The sequence below is a fragment of the Dermochelys coriacea genome, chromosome 19 (genome assembly GCF_009764565.3).
Source record: "Dermochelys coriacea isolate rDerCor1 chromosome 19, rDerCor1.pri.v4, whole genome shotgun sequence".
NCBI lineage: Eukaryota > Metazoa > Chordata > Testudines > Dermochelyidae > Dermochelys > Dermochelys coriacea.
The window spans coordinates 10733837-10752590 of record NC_050086.2 but is presented as its reverse complement, the minus strand read 5'-3'; the positions used below and the strand labels follow the sequence as shown (position 1 = coordinate 10752590).

General features: G+C 46.3%; 1 protein-coding gene across 1 annotated transcript; it reads right to left on the bottom strand.

Annotated features, from left to right (window-relative positions):
• Window positions 1–841: 841 nt before the first annotated feature.
• Window positions 842–12798, bottom strand: TMEM222 (transmembrane protein 222). Its single transcript, XM_038377572.2, has 6 exons — window positions 12597–12798; window positions 8176–8260; window positions 7606–7637; window positions 6747–6843; window positions 6014–6144; window positions 842–4434 (listed from the first exon to the last, which is right to left on the bottom strand). The coding sequence occupies exons 1-6, from the start codon at window positions 12719–12721 to the stop codon at window positions 4347–4349; spliced, it is 558 nt and encodes a 185-aa protein (XP_038233500.1). The 5' UTR covers window positions 12722–12798; the 3' UTR covers window positions 842–4346.
• Between the last annotated feature and the right edge of the window lie 5956 nt (window positions 12799–18754).

Here is an 18754-nt window from a genome sequence, read left to right as displayed (position 1 = left end):
TATTCACAGCTAAGTGGGCTAAACTTGCCGAAGCAAGAGGGAGCTTATCTACGAGAGCATTCTTCTCCCAGGAGCTTGGCTCAGTGCCTGCTCTATCAGTTTGTCAGTGATCTCCAAGGATTAGCAGTTCAAGCCTATTGAGTGGTAACAGCATGCAGAGGGGACAGGGTAGGTGGGACTGCAACTGCACTGAAGCCTGGGACAATCAAGTTTTGAGCTCGTCCAGAACAGGGCCCATTTACACTCCTCATTTTAATCTGGCCGTAACTACACTCCTCAGATTCGTTGTAACTGTGATTAGGACAGACTGTGAGATGCTGAGCTGATGGGGAGGAGAGGACACATGCCTGAAGAGCCCCAGCCTGAAGCACAAGCCATGTAAGAGACCATACCTGTGCTGAGCACCAGATGGGCCAGCTGCAGGACCACAGAAGACAGCATCTCCCTGCTTATGTAGCACCAGAAGTTGGAGCCCTGCACACGGTAAGCTCAACCTTCTGCCCAAAGCTCGGTTCTGAAGAGGAAGCCAGAGCCTCTGTTTGAGGCAGGATAATGCTTGGGCCATTATTCAGTTCTGCCAAGAACCCCATTTTCTCCCATCATAGATGGCAGGCTGGAGCACTCAGAGATGGCATTTGAATGACCATGGGTCAGGATGCCTGAAGTGGGGCAAAATCACAGACTTGCAGCTAACACACAGTTTGGAGACTGCAGCCCTGAGACCTGCAGGATAGGGAGAGGACAGAGTGAGTTGGGCCCAGGGAATACACACCTCTCTGCTCACTGAAAGCTAGAGGAAGAAAAGGAGACAGAACAACAAAAGAACTGGCACTTGGAGACATACACAGAAAGGAGTTTATTTTCCCCACCACTGGAATTATGAAATCACAGCAGCAGCCTTCCATATTGACTAAGCAGCCCAACATCCCTCTGAGATAATGAGAGCAAACCCCAAGGACAGGGGCCCCGACAAAGAACAGAGGCAAATCCAAGAAGCTCTGCAGCAGACCTGCTTGAGACAAGCAGCGGAGAGAGTGGTGGGGAAGGGCTAGACCCTAGAGGGAGAATGTTTTTAAGAGGGATACATAGACCAATGGCAACACCTTACCATGGGGTGTTCAACTTTAACACAGCTATTCTAAAAGGGGCAACATGCACTTTGTAGGCAACGTAAAGAAAGCTGCACGCAGCGGGCACTCACTGCCCACCAGCCCAGGGCACCCAGTTCAGCCTCGTCTACACCAAGGGAAAATGTCAGATGTGTAGCCCCCTCCAGGGGCAGCTCCTGGTTAGGCAAGATGGTCATAAAAATCCACCTGCCCCCCCATCCACGCCATAGCTTCCATTGGCACTTCTGCTTCTGGGGCTTGGTGGGTCTGAATTTTACCAGTAGAGACACAGGCCCCCGGTTTTCTGCTTGTCTCTTCACACAGCTCTGCTGCTCCCAGTTTCCTTTGGCCAGCCCTCCTGAGTGGGGCAACTTGGCACATTCAAGGGCAGGATATTTCCGCTGGCTGCAGTGTACCTAAACTTTCAAATTTCTCCTAGATCGTAACCACCTTAGGCTGCCCTGCACAGCTGGCCATAACCCCTGCACACTCCTTCAGTATCTGTGAAACCAGGGTCAAGGCCTGAGTGGGAGCTGGTCACTCAGCTGGGACTAGTACAAAGCACTGACCGCAGCTCTGTCACTGCCGCATCAGTCAAAGTGCTCACCCATTCATTCCCAGCCTGATGCCTGAATCAGTTCAAGGACTTGACTGGTGCACTGGACAATCCCCACGTCAGATCCTACAATCCTCTGGTCTGGAGCTATTAATGTGTTTCTAATGCTCCTGACAGGGAGGAGATTCGACAGGTGGGAGGGTGCGGATGGTCAGGGTAGCATACATGCTTTTGGAATACACGGGCCAGTAGACTTGCTCCTGCTTCAGCCACTGACAGTGTTAAAGCTTCAACTTTGGCAACACTTGTATACTTAAGACATCAAGGAAGCACTCCTACAAGTCGACCCAATGTGTATCAGGACTATTACGACCGCACAAAGCAGGTTGGCTTCTAGCTCTGGTCACAGAGATTTCTAGGTCTTCCTTGATGCCATTCTTGGCAGGTCACTTCAAGCAATAACACAGAAAAGCAGTGTAGGAATCTTTCCTATTCAATTGGCTAGGCCTGTTACTTCAGTAGTAACTTTGCCAGGTAATAACTGAAGCAGCACAAGGTAACTTGATAATACGCCACACGCTCATTGTAAGGTTCACTTTGAGGTGAGACCTTTAATATCTAATCAGCCTAGAGTTTATTTAGCAGCAGCCTGCTCTCTGCTCATGCTTGAAATAACAATGCCGGAGAGACACTGAGATGAGGATTTCAGTTCCAGGTGTAAGGGAAAGACATGGCAGCGTCTACACAGTCTCCTTCCTAGGCTAGAAAGGAAAGTGTTTGGTGATAAAGAGAGTTGGATGCCAGCGAGGAGAGATGGAGCTACAAAAGAGAAGCCCCTTTCCTCCCCCTGAACTAGAGGAGAGTGCATGGAGAGTTCTGAAAGCCACCAGTGTGGTTTGAAATCGTCTTTCAAGAGGCATAGGAACCAGTGAAAATGGCATGCAGCTAAGCAAGGGATTTAGAGAGCTACTGATGACACAGTTACTTGAGGCTGGAATTCATTGGCTGCGGTAAAGAACTGTCCTTTTAAAGCATCAGAGTTGAAAAATGAATCCCTGCTCTGTGATTGAGGCGGTGTGCTTGCCCCAGTTCACAGAAAACAAATGGCCACCTTTTCGAAGCCAGCCACCACAATGGATACCCTGGGTGGTACCCTTAGCAGAGAGGCCAAGGAATGAACAAATGGATTTTCCCAGGAAGTGCCTCCAGCTCAGGACTGAGGCACATTTATTGGCCAATGTCTATGAGAAGCTTGCGCAGCCCACATCTGTGCTGTCTCTGCTCTGGTGCGTGAGCAGATTCTAGGGCTATCAAGTTGGCATCTTCACCAATAATCTTTTTTTTAGCTTTCATAAGGGGCCCCATGAGGCACAGTCTAGTGCTGCCATGGCATTGTAACGCAGCACACCCATCTTTTCAAAGTGCAATAATGAATCTACTTCGGAAGCGAATAGATCTTCATGTTCATTAACCTGAGACCAGCTGTAGGAAAACTGCCACCACCCTGCACTATGGGACAGATCCTTTCATAGGCCCAGGCCTAAGGGAAGCGGTTAACTGCACTTGAGGAACTCTGTGTCTTCAAACACTTCTTTTAATAAAGGTTTTATACTCACCAGCTGGCTTGGAATTCAAGTATTTCACTCCAGAGCAGAGCAAAGATGTTTTAGAGACCCACAGCTAAACATACTGTCCCACTGTCACATCACCAAGTCTATTGCAAGGGCGTGGCTAAGCTGTGGCACACAAGTGTTAGGGACTCCAGAAAAGTAAACTGCTGCAGGAAGAGAGTAGCAATTTTAGGAAGACGTGGCAAAGACAGGAGCAAGGGGGCTCCATTGTGCATGTCCTGGATTAGATGTGCACATTCTGATCTCTGCAGTAATATGCTACTGGAAGTGCACAGACTGCTACGAGACATTCCATCCATGCACGCTTTAGTGCAATGCTCCTCATTCTGAGGCTCCTAATTTATAGCAGAGCTATCCCGCCACAGGAGAATGCTCATGAATGTTATCAGAGGAATGCTTTGCCACCAGCACTTTTGTTTCACTACCAGCTACAAGGGAGAGTGTACACAAGCACAGTGGCATTACATACCACAGTAGGTGAACATGGCCACTAACAGACTTGAATCTCCACTTAAAAATGTGTGCTATAGGAGATTTGTGCAATAAGGGGATCCCTCCTCTCCCCCTCAGAAATTCAGAACTCGCACCATATCTGGGCAGTGTAACAGTTAAGAAGCATATGATGAAGTTGACTGAGAGGAAATAAGTAGTAATATAAGGGCAGCCTGGGATCACAGAAAACCTTACAATGAGCATTTGCTTGTGCTACGGAGGCAGCCCAGGTACCAAGAGGCAGGTTTAGCCCTTGCAACATTACCCTGTGTTGAGATCATTGCTTACAGGGTACATTCCCAAAACCAACCAGCGGGGGGGGGTGAGCAGCAGAATTCAGAGGCCCCAGGCCCCCAAATACTGGGAGACCCCAGTGACGGAATAAAACAGAAAGACAGACATCAGTCCCAGGAAGCAAAAATGAGAGTCGTTAACTATCGAGTGAAGATGCCATCTTCTCTTGTAGTGACTCCCAGGGTCCTGTGTCCCCAACCTGTTGGATCCAGCAATTACAGTTTCATCCCTTGTGCACCAATGGGAAGGGAAGCATGGCATCCATCACCGCAAGTGAAGGGTCAGAATGATGGTCAGGATCACCCCCAAGAAAAGGACAAAGGGAAGCCAGGTCTTCATGAACCCCCCTATGCTGCAAGAGAGAGAAAGAGGATTAAAAAGAGATACGGCTGATAAGGGATAATGAGGGTGTGTATGGGGGGGTAGGGAGGGAGAGAAATGTTTGGGAAATATTTGAAGAGTTGCAGGCTAGAAAGGGAGGAACCATCACCCTAACTGTTGACTCGTATTTAACTTGTCATCCACTATGACCCCCAGATCCCTTTGCACAGTATTCTTTCCGAGGCAGTCCTTTCCAGTTTGTATGTGTGCAATTGATTGTTCCTTCCTAAGTGGAGTACTTTGCATGTGTCCTTATTGAATTTCATCCTGTTTACTTCAGACCATTTCTCCAGTTTGTCCAGCTCATTTTGAGTTTTAATCCGATCCTCCAAAGCATTTGCAACCCCTCCCAGCTTGGTATCACCCACTAACTGCATAAGAGTACACTCTATACCCTGATCTAAATCACTGATGAAGATCCTGAACAGAACTGGACCCAGACTGATCTCTGCTGTCAGTTCAAATCCAGCCCAGCAGTTAGCACTAGCTGGCTATTTGGTGTCTATATGAAAGGGGATGGTCACATCAAATCAGTCCTAGGTCATAAATTCCCATGTTACAAAAATGCAATGAAATATTACAGCTGGCAACCTGAGTAGAAGGGCCAATACTGACTAAGGCACAGGAACTGAACTCCCCTAAAAGTCCCTAGAGGCTCCTCCAGAACAGGGGTAAAACACATTGGCAGGACAGTATTGGGGAAGCTTGTACTCTACTGCCCTGCTCTATCTGTTCTGGGTCTACAGAGGATCTCATTCTCCAGGACTGAGAAACTGGCACTAAATTTTTTTTTTTTTTTTTTTAAACAAAGCCCAGGTGAACTCTATTATGGGGCTGAAAGCAATTTTGATGGTAAAGGTCTGGGAGAAAAATCCAAAGAGCAGTGGGTGGACATCCTAATAAAAAAAACGGGACTCACTTTATTACAAACACAAAAGAGAGAGAAGAAAATCTGTGGCTGACATAGGCCACTGCCAAGTATGGTCACAGTTATGAACATTACAAGCAGTAGCCAGACCCAGGGGTCAGGCAGCCAAAGACTTCATAGGGAGCAATAGACTAGGATTTGTTTTAGATTACACGTTTCATAGGTCAAGCCCCCAAAAGCACTTCACAAAGCAAAACGTTAAACACGAGTATCTCAGGAGATCACAAGCTCAGCAAAACCTCACACACCACACCTTGGCCTTTGACGGAAATATAGGGTTGCTCAGGACACTGGTGATCTCTCTTTCCTCTTGAGCTTTCAGCAGTCATGGGAATCTGCTCTTAACATCTTGGTAAAAAGGACAGCAACTCTGCCAACTTAGCTGTGTGCTAGTGTCAGGATTCCTTATAAGCACTGAGCCTACAATCATCCAGCCAAGGGCAGGTATGCTATCAGCTGAGCCCTTCAGTCCTCAGTATACAATTGGAAGACATATGTGTGAAAGCTTAACCCCTTCTCCCTGGGGTAGCGAAAAACACTGAAGGATCAGAAACTCTGAGAAGCTAGCCCTTCAGTAAACAGATCCCCTCGCCTGCAGGATCTGGACTGGTCAGCAGCTCACCTTACATACTTCCCATACAGGAGAGAGAGGAAGCAAAGTTTGACCATGTTCCAGGAGCTGCTGTTATCGTATCTCATCAGGTTTAAGGCCAGAGCCACATGGGAGTGGCAGTTGTCACAGCAAAGATTGTGCTATAATAGAAAGGGACATGAAGTTAGAATTTTTCGGTCTCCGTTAGGTTCCTCTAGGTCTGCCCTCTTCTGTCTGGGGCATGATTGTCCCCTAAAATTAGCCAGATAATAAGTTCTCCAGGGCAGGGAGACATTCTAATAGAACTCAACAGGACCCCAATCCCACTGGTCCTTTTGGATGCTAGTTCAGAACAAACTGCTGAGAGGGTATATTCCCCATGGCTTACTCTCAGTTTAGCACTAAGTAAGCAGCAGGTTTCTGATTCCATATTTCCTTAGAGAGGGAGGATCAGTGCAAGAACATAAGCCTTTCACAAGGCAAGTGTGAAGATGCAGAGAGACATGAGGATAGAGCATGACAGAAAACAGTCAAGAACTGGCTTTGATCACAGAGTTCTTATCAACTGCTTCATAAAAAGGGATCAGCCCATCAAGAAATTTCATTTCACAGATGGGAGAAGAGCAAGAAACATTACAAGATTTGTCCAAGCTCTATAAGAGAAGCATTTTATTAAGAAAAAAAAAATACAGGATTTGCCTTGTTTCACTGCACCTGGTTAAATCAAGACAAGCCTATAAGCAGGCGGGGCTGCAAGTCTTACCATTCGGTGCTTGTATTCCTCAGAGGCATCATGCACAGCCATATCCCAAGCATTGGGACTGCTGGAGTACACTTTCTTTGGATCCAGTTTCCAGTACCTGACAAGGAAGACACAAGAACCCCTAGTTTAATCACTAGACCTTCTGTTCTTTCAGTTTCCTTTCCTTCCCCATTAGGGGGCTATTTAAAGCAGGAGTCAGCAGACAAACCCTCAGTCATTCATTAATGAGGCTCAGTGAACTCAAGGAACTGCATTGTTCTAGAGAGGTGCATGTGATAAGAGGGCATCAGGAGAACCCTGCCCCCCACCTCCAACCTAAAGCAGTTACACCTCGGCTAGCAAGGGATTATTGTACATGTGGAACAAATTAGGTTCTGAACTCCAGTTTTCATGTGGAATTTAAAACCCTAATTCCATCCACATACTTGTTTATTTGAATAAAGTACAAAAATCAGGAGCTGATGTACAAATATTTGATTTGCATCATGGCAAATAAAAACATCAAAACCAAGATGTGAATATTAACTGTTTATCACTCAGTTTTTGATATCATTTACTTTCAGCAACCGATTGCCACAAATTCTACTTTAATATAAAGTCTTAACTGCCGTAATAGTCATGTAAATATTGACTCTCTCATTATTTTCATACCATAACTTTGAAGTCATACTTCTAAATCAGATTTAATTTAATGTTCTCTCTTGAGATGCAGAGATATACTAGCTGCCCCTTTGAATTAAGGCCTTTGATCTCTGAGAATGTTACCTATATTTACTACATATTTATGTTGATTTCAGTTAATTAAGGACATTTCCATGTGAATTTATTAAAAGTTGAATAAAAAAACAGTAGCACTTACTTCACCGGCTTCCCAAATGCCATGTTGTCTTCCTACAGAAAGGAGAAAGATCTCTCAGGAGATTACAGACCACACAAAATTCAACTCATGCATCTTCTCCTAGGCCCCTCAATCTCTAAGTTACACTAATATTGGACTCCTGATTTTGACCCAAAAATGGAAATATTCACCTGTATTGTGGGATACATCAGACTAACCCTTGTCACTGGAATCTAATGCTTCTCTGGAAGTACAAGAGGTCAAAAGACACCCTTCCCTTATTGCTCAATAAAACAAATTAGCGCATCCTTGATCGCAGTAACCAGCTTATCTGTACTGGCCAGCCGTCAACACAAAGGTGACTAACATTGCTGTATCTGCCCTGAATCCAATACAAGGTTAGCCAATGGAAAAAATTAAACACACAGCAGTTCTCTGCTCTTCAGGGATTTATGCAGCAATTATTTCAAGCTTTCATTTCACTTTCTCTCGATGTTTCGCATTTCCAACTGTTCACAAGCATTTGAGGAGGGTGGGCACCAGGCCAACTTCAGGTTCCTCATTTATCAACCAGAACCATCATCTACTCACGGAGACGTAGTAAGGGCCCGCAAAGTCCCGAATGACTCCAGCTGATGTACAGATACCCATGTGGCCAATGATAGGGAAGAGCCATCTACCAAGATAACAAATGAAATGTCGGAGTCAAATGTCTCATCCTGATCACACATCCCGTCAGGAAATTGCTAGAATGACTACACCAGGGGTTCTCAAACTGGGGGTAGGGACCCCTCAGGTGGTCGCAAGTTTATTACATGGGGGGTTGCGAGCTGTCAGCCTCCACCCCAAACCCTGCTTTGCCTCCAGCATTTATAATGGTGTTAAATATATTAAAAAGTGTCTTTAATTTATAAGGGGGGGTCGCACTCAGAGGCTTGCTGTGTGAGAGGGGTCACCAATACAAAAGTTTGAGAATTAATGGGCTACACAATGAACTGTTTCAGAGTAGCAGCCGTGTTAGTCTGTATTCGCAAAAAGAAAAGGAGTACTTGTGGCACCTTAGAGACTAACAAATTTATTTGAGCATAAGCTTTCGTGAGCTACAGCTCACTTCATCGGATGCATTTGGTGCATTTTCCACCAAATGCATCCGATGAAGTGAGCTGTAGCTCACGAAAGCTTAAGCTCAAATAAATGTGTTAGTCTCTAAGGTGCCACAAGTACTCCTTACAATGAACTGTGTGGGACAAAACAGACAGACAGAGCAAGCAAGTTAGATGTAGGTGCTGGGGGTGGGGGGAAGAGACATGACAGCTGGTAAAGCAGACCTGAACACAAACTGGCAGAGGCTAGGTCACACAGATACACACATACAGGTAGGAGAATATGAAAGCAGATAATGTCCAAACCCACACGACCCCGGACAAGCAATTCCACAAATTTAGGTTTCTTTGCATTGGCACCAAGACTTTAAGCTTTTAATTTGATTAATTGTAGTTATTACAAAGACAGGAGTCTCGGGGCCTGAGGCTGCTCTCAAAATACACCACTGTGCACGCCATCTGAGACCAGGAAGGAATGAGCAGTTCAATCTTTATCTGAAGCAACCCGATTTTAGTTTTTCTGGATAAATGCACTGGCTCTAGAAGGAAGTTCTCTTGAAGACAAACTGAATCTCATAAGTTTCAGAGTAGCAGCCGTGTTAGTCTGTATTCGCAAAAAGAAAAGGAGTACTTGTGGCACCTTAGAGACTAACAAATTTATTAGAGCATAAGCTTTCGTGAGCTACAGCTCACTTCATCGGATGCATCCGATGAAGTGAGCTGTAGCTCACGAAAGCTTATGCTCTAATAAATTTGTTAGTCTCTAAGGTGCCACAAGTACTCCTTTTCTTTTTGCGAATCTCATAAGTTATCAATGAAAAAAATTAGGTCATCTAACCCATCTTTATACCAATACTTACAATAATACAAATACTTCAACACCACCACCTAAGAGCTCTAGTCACGGACCAGGTCCCCACAATGCTAGGCACTGTACAAACACAGAACAAAAAGACGGCCCCTGCCCCAAGGGGCTTACAATCTAAGTATAGGACAAGAGACACCAGGGCTGTTTTTCATTGAAAACTTGTTGTGTGTCCCCCAGACAATGGGTTCCCACCACTAGAAAGAATATTTCCTAGCCTAAATGGTCCTGTTGTTCCAAAGGTTTCTTGACATCAGTTTATATTTTTATCCAATTATCTTGTGCTATCCTAAAATCTTCTCCTCCTCGGTATTTACAGCGTTCAGGAACTAGCAGAGTTACGTCCCCACACCCTAAGGCTACGTCTACACTACAAGTGCTACAGCGGCACGGCAGCTACGCCACTGCAGCGTAGACGCTTCCCACATCAATGGAAGGGGTTTTTTCGCTGTAATTAATCCACCACTCCACAAGGTAATAGATCTAGCTGCGTCTAAGCCAGAGGTTAGGTTGACCTAACCACAGCATTCAGGGTGCAATTACTTTCATAGTCCTGAGCAACTGTTGCTAGGTTGATCTAATTTTCAAGTGCGGACCGGGCTTTAGTTGCTGTTTAGCGCTAAATATTTATAGGCTGGGCTAAGCCAATCTCCCCAACCCCCTAATAACTTTTATTTACTTTTCACTATTTACACTATTTATTCTTTGCATTTCACTAACTTGGACAATGAAAACAAACCAGACAGTTTCACTTTTACATAGGGGGAGTTTTATAGTCAATTTCATTTTTTGATTGCCACGATGCTGTTGGGTCTGAAGTTCTAAACATTACAGAAGACATGTCTACATTAAAAAGATTACCTAGTTTTTAAACTCTAAATTCAGATATTGGGACTGAATGGCCCATGTGACTGGAAAGAGAGGAGGAAAATTTGATAATTGGGCCAAACTACAAGAAATTTCACAGCATCACAACCATCTCATGAGATTTCTGATGATTCTGCAGGAAGTTGTCAATACTGACATGGGAGGGGAAATCCAGGAGAAAGAAAAGATATCCAGTGGCCTGTTAAAAGGATACATGTCTTACTCCTTAATCAGCTAATTAAAAAGCTGAAAAAAAATTTTTCTTCACTTTTCTTGTTTAAACAAGATGAGATGAGATGAAGCCTGGAACATTTAAGCAGGTGAAAACAGGAATTACAATGAAAGTTGGTCTGCAACCTTAGAGCACTCATTAACATGAAAGCTGTAATATGGTTTTTCTTCTCCACCAGAGGTTGAAGGGTTATCATTCAGATTTCTGGTACACTGCATAAAATTTCTTTTCTCCCCATCTCAGCTTGCTACAACTAGTCCCTGGCCACTAAAAGAACTAGCAAACAAATCAAAATAATTTTGTTATGGCTTTAGATATTTTAGTCAGATTGCAACAAAAGGTTATATTGCTTACAAATGCCTCTTCCTAGTGTGCTGATTTTGCATATACTTGTTTAGTCATCACTAGGGATGGCTGTGTTTGGGTTGTTTCCTCAACTGCATGAAAGACAATTGGAAAAGGTATGCCAAAAATAACCCAGCCATCATTATAAAGGAATTATAAATATTTTTTTCTCAAATTGTTTCAAACTTTTTAATAAATCACCATGCTGCTACACTGGGCATACCTAAAGCCAACTGTAAAAATTCGTGCAGCTGCTCAGAAGCAAGAGACCATGCCTTCTTATAGAAAAACCTAAGAAGTCATGAGGTTTGCACTCGACAAACGTACATGTTATATGGTCTTAGCGAGGAAAAGCCACAGAGAAAGTAGTGATTGTGAGTCGGCTCCTGGCTGCCCTAGTGATCATCCATGCTCATTGTAGTGGGAAACCTATTAGATTTGAAGCAGAGGAGAGACAAGGGTGGGGGAAAAAACAACCTCCATGGTTCCTAATTGTACCCCCAGGATCCACCACTCCTACTCCCTGAACCAGAGCCATGCTTCACAGCTACGATATGTATTTAGGATAACTGGCCAGGACTCTCTGTAGACCTCATCAAGCTACTCCCTGTCAAGCAGGCTGTCCTGTGACTATCCACACCCTGACATGGGCCGTATGCACTGCCTCTGCAGCACTGACCGTTCTGGCAGGGCTAGGGAGCTAGACACGGATCATTCAAACCCAGGTCTCCACACAAGCAGCGCAGAGCACCATGGCTTTTAAACGACGGCACTGGTACCTCAGCTAACATTTTTACTACAGGTTTCAGAGGGGCAGCCGTGTTAGTCTGCATCAGCAAAAACAACGCGGAGTCCTTGTGGCACCTTAGAGACGAACAAATTTCTTTGGGCATAAACCTTCGTGGGCTAAAACCCACAGCGGATGAAGAGGGTTTTAGCCCACGAAAGCTTATGCCCAAAGAAATTTGCTCGTCTCTAAGGTGCCACAAGGACTCCTCGTTTTTACGACACATTTTGTTCAGCAGAATTTGAAGAGTTTCGCTAGGCCACGGTGTTTTATTTTTGGTTGGTTGGTTGGTACCGCCCAAGGGAGGGATTTAAAGAGCGATGGTTAGGCCACTATCACCCACCCCAAAGATCCCTACGCGGCGGGAAGAGTGTCCCTTGTCCGCCGAGCTTACGTCGCTTGGAACGGAGCCTGGAGCCAGCCCCCCCGGGATAAGTACCCCAGGAAGCCCTGGCTCTCCGGGGCTCAGGAAGGTGCAGGGTAGGGGGGCTCACGGGGAGCCGCATCTGGCAGCCCGAGGAGAGAAGAGCCCGGGGCTGGCCCGGCCCCAGCGCCGCGCTCCGAGGGCACTGCCCAGGCTAAGCAGCCGCGGAAGCGTTACGGGGGGGGGGGAGGGGGCGCCCCTTGGCCCAGTTACCGCGGAGGGGGCTACGGCCGCCCAACGACTAACGCGGGGCGCGGGGGGGGGGGGGGCGCCCAAAGCAGCCCGGGGACAGGGCAGAGCCGGACCCACGGAGCCAGGCCTGGCAGGCGGCAGCCGAGACCCCGAGCGGGGGGCCCTGGCCACCCGGAGCCGCCCCGCGGCGCACTCACGTCAGCACGGGGATGGGCGTCCACACCACGCAGTAGGGGAAGCGGCCCCGCTCGGGCTCCAGCCCGGCCCCCCCGCCGCCATTAAACTGCTTCATCTTCCCCCCCGCGGCCTCCGCTTCCGCCATCGCCGGGGCGCGCGTCACTTCCTGGAGACCGCGCGCGCTTCCGGGGCCGCCCGGTAACTAGGGAGAGCGGGGCCTGCGCGCCCAGCTCTGCCGAGGCCTCCCCTGGGCCCTTTGGTCTCGTACCCCGCCCCCAGCCCCAGCATCGCCTACGCCTAGCTCCCCAGACAGCCCCCCGTTGGGCCCTGCCCCAGAACTGGGCCCCAAGGTGCACATGGGGCCACAGATCCCACCCCTGCTGGGGGGGGGGGGAAGCGCTGTGTCATCTACACACCTTTGGAGATCTGGGCCTGCTTCCTGCCTAAACCCCTTTGAGGATGTGGGTCAGGCCCCTGCGTTTCCTCCAGCCCCTCCTGCAGCAGGAGAGTGGAGGTTGCAACCTCCCAAGCGAGACTCGTCCACACAGGTGTCGGAGGTGCTGATTCAAGCCCCTCGCTCCTGGCAGGCCACCTCTTCTAAGTTATGTCAGCCCACAAGCTGGTGCCTGCTAGTGGCGTCTCATCCGCATCGAATCTTGCATCTTTTCGGCCTCCTGTTTCCACTGCTGGGGGGTGTGACGAGATATTTGTATGAACCAGCCCCGCAGTGAGCCTGAACCAAAACTCCAGATCCAAATGTTCCCTAGACTCTCTACCAGCTCAGATTTAAATCTGAGTTTTGTGACCAGGCCCTGCTCTAGCTGTACTGAACCATACCTGCCTTTCAAAGGACAGGGACTTTGCTATTTTCCATACCGCTCTTCACCACAGCTCTGTGGAGAGTCTAGAATAAATAATGAAAAAACAGCCATAAGGATTGTGTGCCATTAAAGGAGCAGTCCTTTAAAGGGTGGCCCAGTCCTCAAAAAAAACCCAAACAGACTTATGTTCTTAAAAGCAAATATTTCCCCTACACCTACAAGGTGGTGCAATATTTCTTTGAAGGATTTAAGTGCTGATTCCTTGTGGAAAGGAAATGCTATAAATTTATATGAATTGGGAGTTATATCAAAGTCCCTGGCTGGATGCCCAAAAAGAGGAATTTCTTCATTTCCTAACAAAGCACAACCTACAACAGCTTGTGTCTAATGATGCCAAACTGAAGCAGCAGGAATAGCTATGTATTGTTCATTAGAGCTGCCCCTGAGGGATCATCTCTTTCTTTCTCCTGATAGAAAGTCTGCATCACTGATGTTTCATTTGCATTGTGACAGGCCCACGGATGGCTAGAGCACTCCCCCATTTGGAGCTGGTACAAGCTGTCCCCTCTGCAGGAATGACAGATTTCTCTGCTTTGCCTTCTCTTTGCAAGTCTCGTCCAAGGTTTCAGAATCCTTCCTTTCTGGGACATGCTGAGAATTTATTCATCCATTGTTGCAGGAGATTTGGTGGTATTTTTTTTTTAATGCCACTATCACAGTAGTGCTTTTTGTTCCCTCAGATTAGGGTGTTGTTTTCTCAGTTGCTGGGAGACCCATAAATCAAGGCAATGAGACTTGATCGTGATGGATGACCATAACCTTTACTGATCATGTCTGTATCACATGGGTATCCACTCAGCAGCACTGACTAAACTCCAGCAAACCTAACCCTCTTTTGCATGCTCTAGGCTCAGGAATGGTTAGCTGGGTCTTTTCTTTGCTGTTCCAAAGTCCTGGATAGGAATCTGTAAGGAAAACTTGAGGACATTTATATGAGGTACAAAAGTTAAAAGAAATTAGGACAGATGGGAGAACATGTAGGGACAACAGCAGCACACCTGAGGGAGGAGGGAAATAGGTAACCATCAATCAAGAAGAGAACAGAAAATCAGGTAAAATACAAGAATAACTGTGGGAAGAAATAACACATCCCTGGCCCTTCCGTTGTGAATCTGAGCCAAGGATCCCAAGCATTTTATAAATATTAACTAATCGAGTTTCAGACACATTCCTCTGAAGTACAGTAGGGATTGGTACTGTGTTTAGAGTAATAGTTACAAATCCATAATCAAATTAGAAAAATAACTCCTTTATTAGGAAGTTGAATTCAACTACATGAGGAAGGTGAAGAAGAAATTTATTTATTCCCAACTTCCACCCCCACAACATTCTCAGCAGGATACTGAGGGATAACTTGCTGTACTAGCCAGAAAATGGATTAATTACCTTGTCCAAACCACTCTCATTGGCTCACTGTATCCTGAGAGGTTTCAGAGTAGCAGCCGTGTTAGTCTGTATTTGCAAAAAGAAAAGGAGTACTTGTGGCACCTTAGAGACTAACAAATTTATTTGAGCATAAGCTTTCGTGAGCTACAGCTCACTGTAGCTCACAAAAGCTTATGCTCAAATAAATTTGTTAGTCTCTAAGGTGCCACAAGTACTCCTTTTCTTTTTGTATCCTAAGAGCAGGACATTTTATCCTAGCTCATACCAATAGCTGATGAATTACCTGGATGAGCATCACATACAGCACATTCCTCTATGTACCCCTATTATGCTTCTAGAAGTCCTTGGTTCCACCTTACACCAAGATCTGTGACTATTTCTCTTCAAGGTTAGAAGATAGCTGTAATACCAGCACCCTGCCACAGCACCTGGGAGCAATGAGTAATGTTTAAAGTGTTGCAGAGTTAGAAGCCAGCTGATGGAGCTCTGCTAGTAAAAGTCTTGGACTAGTTCCTATGCCTGTATGTCTGGCTTCATTCTGCCCAACGTCTCTTTAAAACACCAAGGGGTTGCAGTGCAATCCAAAGCACTGCATTAATACAAGGGTTGTTTTGGGGGATGCAGTTTGTTATTAAGAAAGGTTGAGAGTGTAATTCCCAATAGCTAGCAGAGTATAAATTCATAGACCATGGGGCTCATTCTCAAGTAGGAGATCATGTCCTTCATAGCTGATTTTCCCATTTCAGCTCCATGCCTCTGTTTTTGCTGTGGCCTACACATCTCATTGTTAAACTGAATTAGTGGGGCCCTTCCTGCCTTAAAATTAACTTTACATTACATAAATGTAGGGAAGGGAGGGTTGTTTATATGTTTTAATGTATTTCAGGCTGGTGAAAAGTTTCAGTTTGAAAACCTTGGCAACTGAGATCCTCTAGCCCTAGAGCACATGCAGTATAAAGACGAGCACTGCAAGCTTCCCCCCTGCTCCATCAGGTTTGATTAAGGGTTTGCCTTGACTAGGATTTAAAGATGTGTTATAGGAAGATGTCAGCTAACACATTCTGAGAGACTAGTGTAGACAAGGCACTGTACATTTTGTGCTAATCTGTCCACGGAGACTGAGGGTGCAACTCAACCAGCTTAGCATGTCAGTCTACATTGCCTTACCCACACTAAAACCTATTAGAACATGGCAGTTAGCACATTAGTAAACATCCTACCTTGAATGGTGGACTAAACAATGCCTTAGAACAACTACCCTCGGGTAAGAGAGCTACACTCAGTCTATCCAGCTCATTCACTCCTGGATATCTCTACTAATGTTTCCCATAAGGAAGCCAACTGTCACAAGGGCATTTTTGATGTGGAGAATGATCTAGTATGAACTGGGTCAACACCCATCAATCCATTTCCCAGACAACAGAGAAACCTTCAGATTGTAACACCCTTCTTCCATGCCAGGCTTCAATCTGGTAACCTGGAGGTAAATGTTGAGATATTCCATTACCAAACCTCATGAAGAAAAAACAAAGGGAGAGCGTTCCTGCCCTAATAAATCTCCTCTACCAGCAAGCAAGGCCAAGCTTCTTTCATGCAGTTTGTATGGTCACATCCAGGACAGACGATAAAACACAAAACCCTTGAGTGTTTGATTAAAAGACTTTGTTTTGTTCTAGACCACCCAGAAAAGTTAAAGGATGAATAATCATTGGCTGCAGCACTTAGCAAGAGCGTGAGGGGATGCTGTTAAGATTCGCACGTTGTCCTCTGCTCTGGTACAACTGCCCACGTGAGCTAGTATGCCCATTTCATATTAGTCAACAGGGTGGTTGTTAGTGTTGATAGAGGCTGCCTGCTGCATAGTACGGAGGCCCAGGCCCTCTGTTCAGGCACAGATCAGGAGCGGCCACGGTGGCATCAGCAGGCTAAGCTTCCCTGGCAGTGTCATAAAAATCACAGAAATATAGGGCTGAAAGGACCTCGAGAAGTCATCAAATGCAGGCTCCTGTGCTGAGGCCAGGACCAAGACCATCCCTAGCAGGAGTCTGTCCAAGCTGTGGAATCCCCATCACTGGAGGTTTCAGCAACTCCACTTGGAAGCCTATGCCAGACTTAATGATCTTTAGTTAGAATGTTTTTCCTAATAGCTAACCTAACTCTCCCTTGCCGCACCTTAAGCCCATTACTACTTGTCCTGCCTTCAGTGGGAATGGGGAATATGACAGGACCGCTTCTAGCAATAAAAGAGTTTCGTCCTCAGACAATCTGGGCTTTTTGGCTCCCTGCTGAGCATGCCAACAACCAGCCCTCACTTGCAGTGGTGTGGATCGAGCTGTCAGAGAACAGTAGGAGCCTGATTGTCCTGGGGCAGGATTTGAACTGCTCTTTAATTCCCCCCGCCCCCCCACAAGCACAGGAAATAACCCACACTAGCAGATCACATTTCTTTTTTAGACTCTACAGGAGGGCCGCCCCAGGTAGAAATCCATCTATTTGAAGTGGAGGGAGGGGACAGCTGCAGCGATATCAAGCCTTGCCTAGTGACAGTTGGTAGACAGGTCAAGCTTTCATTGTTGCCATTCCTCTCCCACAAATCTGCATAGGATAGGAACAGTCAGCAGGCGGAAGTGGTTGCAGTTAGAAAAAGAAGCCGCAAGGAATTCTTCCTTGCATAAAATTAGTATGGGGGAAAATAGTTTGACACAAAATAGCTGCCAGCAGGTTCCGTGCATCACCATACGGATGGAACATCGGTCATACACAAGCAGCATTGTGATAGCAGCATCATATCTGATTTCATTTCCCCACTCCCACCTTTGTTCTTATGCTGGTGGGTTTACCCCCAGTGACCCTGGTCTCATGTTATTAGGAAATGTTCTCCTCCTCCTAGGCTAGAATTTACTAGCAGAAGTGATCTTTCCACACTTGATTACAGGCTCATTGCTCACCAGGGGCTCCAAGACCTTTCAGAGAAGAACACATCAGGCCCATCCATTTTGGGAAGGAAGAGCCCCAGGAGTGCATCAGATTGGATTCATCCAAGCAGGTGGCATTTCTTCATAGACAAGACCCAGGCTGCAAGGAATTCAAGTGCATCTCTTGCTTGCTTCCTTTCAAGCACTCGCTAAGATGTTCATAATAGAGGCTTGAAAGAAGCAGGCATGCAGCCAGCTCTTGTTCATTAAGCAGGCTTCTCTTGAGCCTTGCCTGTTGTGACAGCTGAAGCATTATAGGAGCTGCCAGAAACAAACCACTCAGCAAAAAAAGGCAGCGACATTGACAAATGAAGCAGCAGCCACAAAGGGGCAGCTGATGCCGTGGGCAAGAGGCTGGGGAAACGGTTTGGAATGTCAATTAGGCAAAATTGACAGAGGACACCTAAAAATACTTCCCTTCGCTGTGAAAAGCTATGGTGGGTGGATTTTTTTTTTTTTTTTTGGTGGCCTGGGCCTTCTGCAATCTAACAGCCTCTAAGCATGAGCAGAAATCTCAGATTCTTCTTTCTGGCTGTGGCGATATCAAGCAGGGACACGTACCAAAAAACAAAAACCCAGGCTGCTCCCTCATCCCATCCTTCAACAATGAGGCTTCTCTGGATCAATGCCATTTCAGAGCCACACTTTCCCCTCCCTGCCTCTCTCTTAAATTGGTGCTCACCCATCCATGTGGCAGCTTGTAGGTGTAGCAAGTGTGAAAAGAGCTTTGTGTTTCCAGTGGAGCCATGATAGAGAAACAATCCCAGGAAGCCAGATGTGGGATCATCCAACTCTCTCATCCACAACCATCACTGATTTCAGTAGACACCAACACACTGAAGAGCCCCATACAGGGCTCTTCATCCCCGTTCTTGGCTGGCACCGGTGTAGTCCAGAGGCAGCCTCGTTTCATGTGACAGTGAGGACTGTAAGCCA

Excerpts from the sequence above, each read along its gene's own strand:
- TMEM222 (XM_038377572.2), bottom strand. The coding sequence starts at position 12,721 with ATGGCGGAAGCGGAGGCCGCGGGGGGGAAGATGAAGCAGTTTAATGGC. Across the intron at positions 6,145-6,746 it reads AGGAATACAAGCACCGAATG|CACAATCTTTGCTGTGACAA; the intron begins GTAAGACTTGCA and ends TTTCTATTATAG. Across the intron at positions 4,435-6,013 it reads CTGTATGGGAAGTATGTAAG|CATAGGGGGGTTCATGAAGA; the intron begins GTGAGCTGCTGA and ends TCTCTCTTGCAG.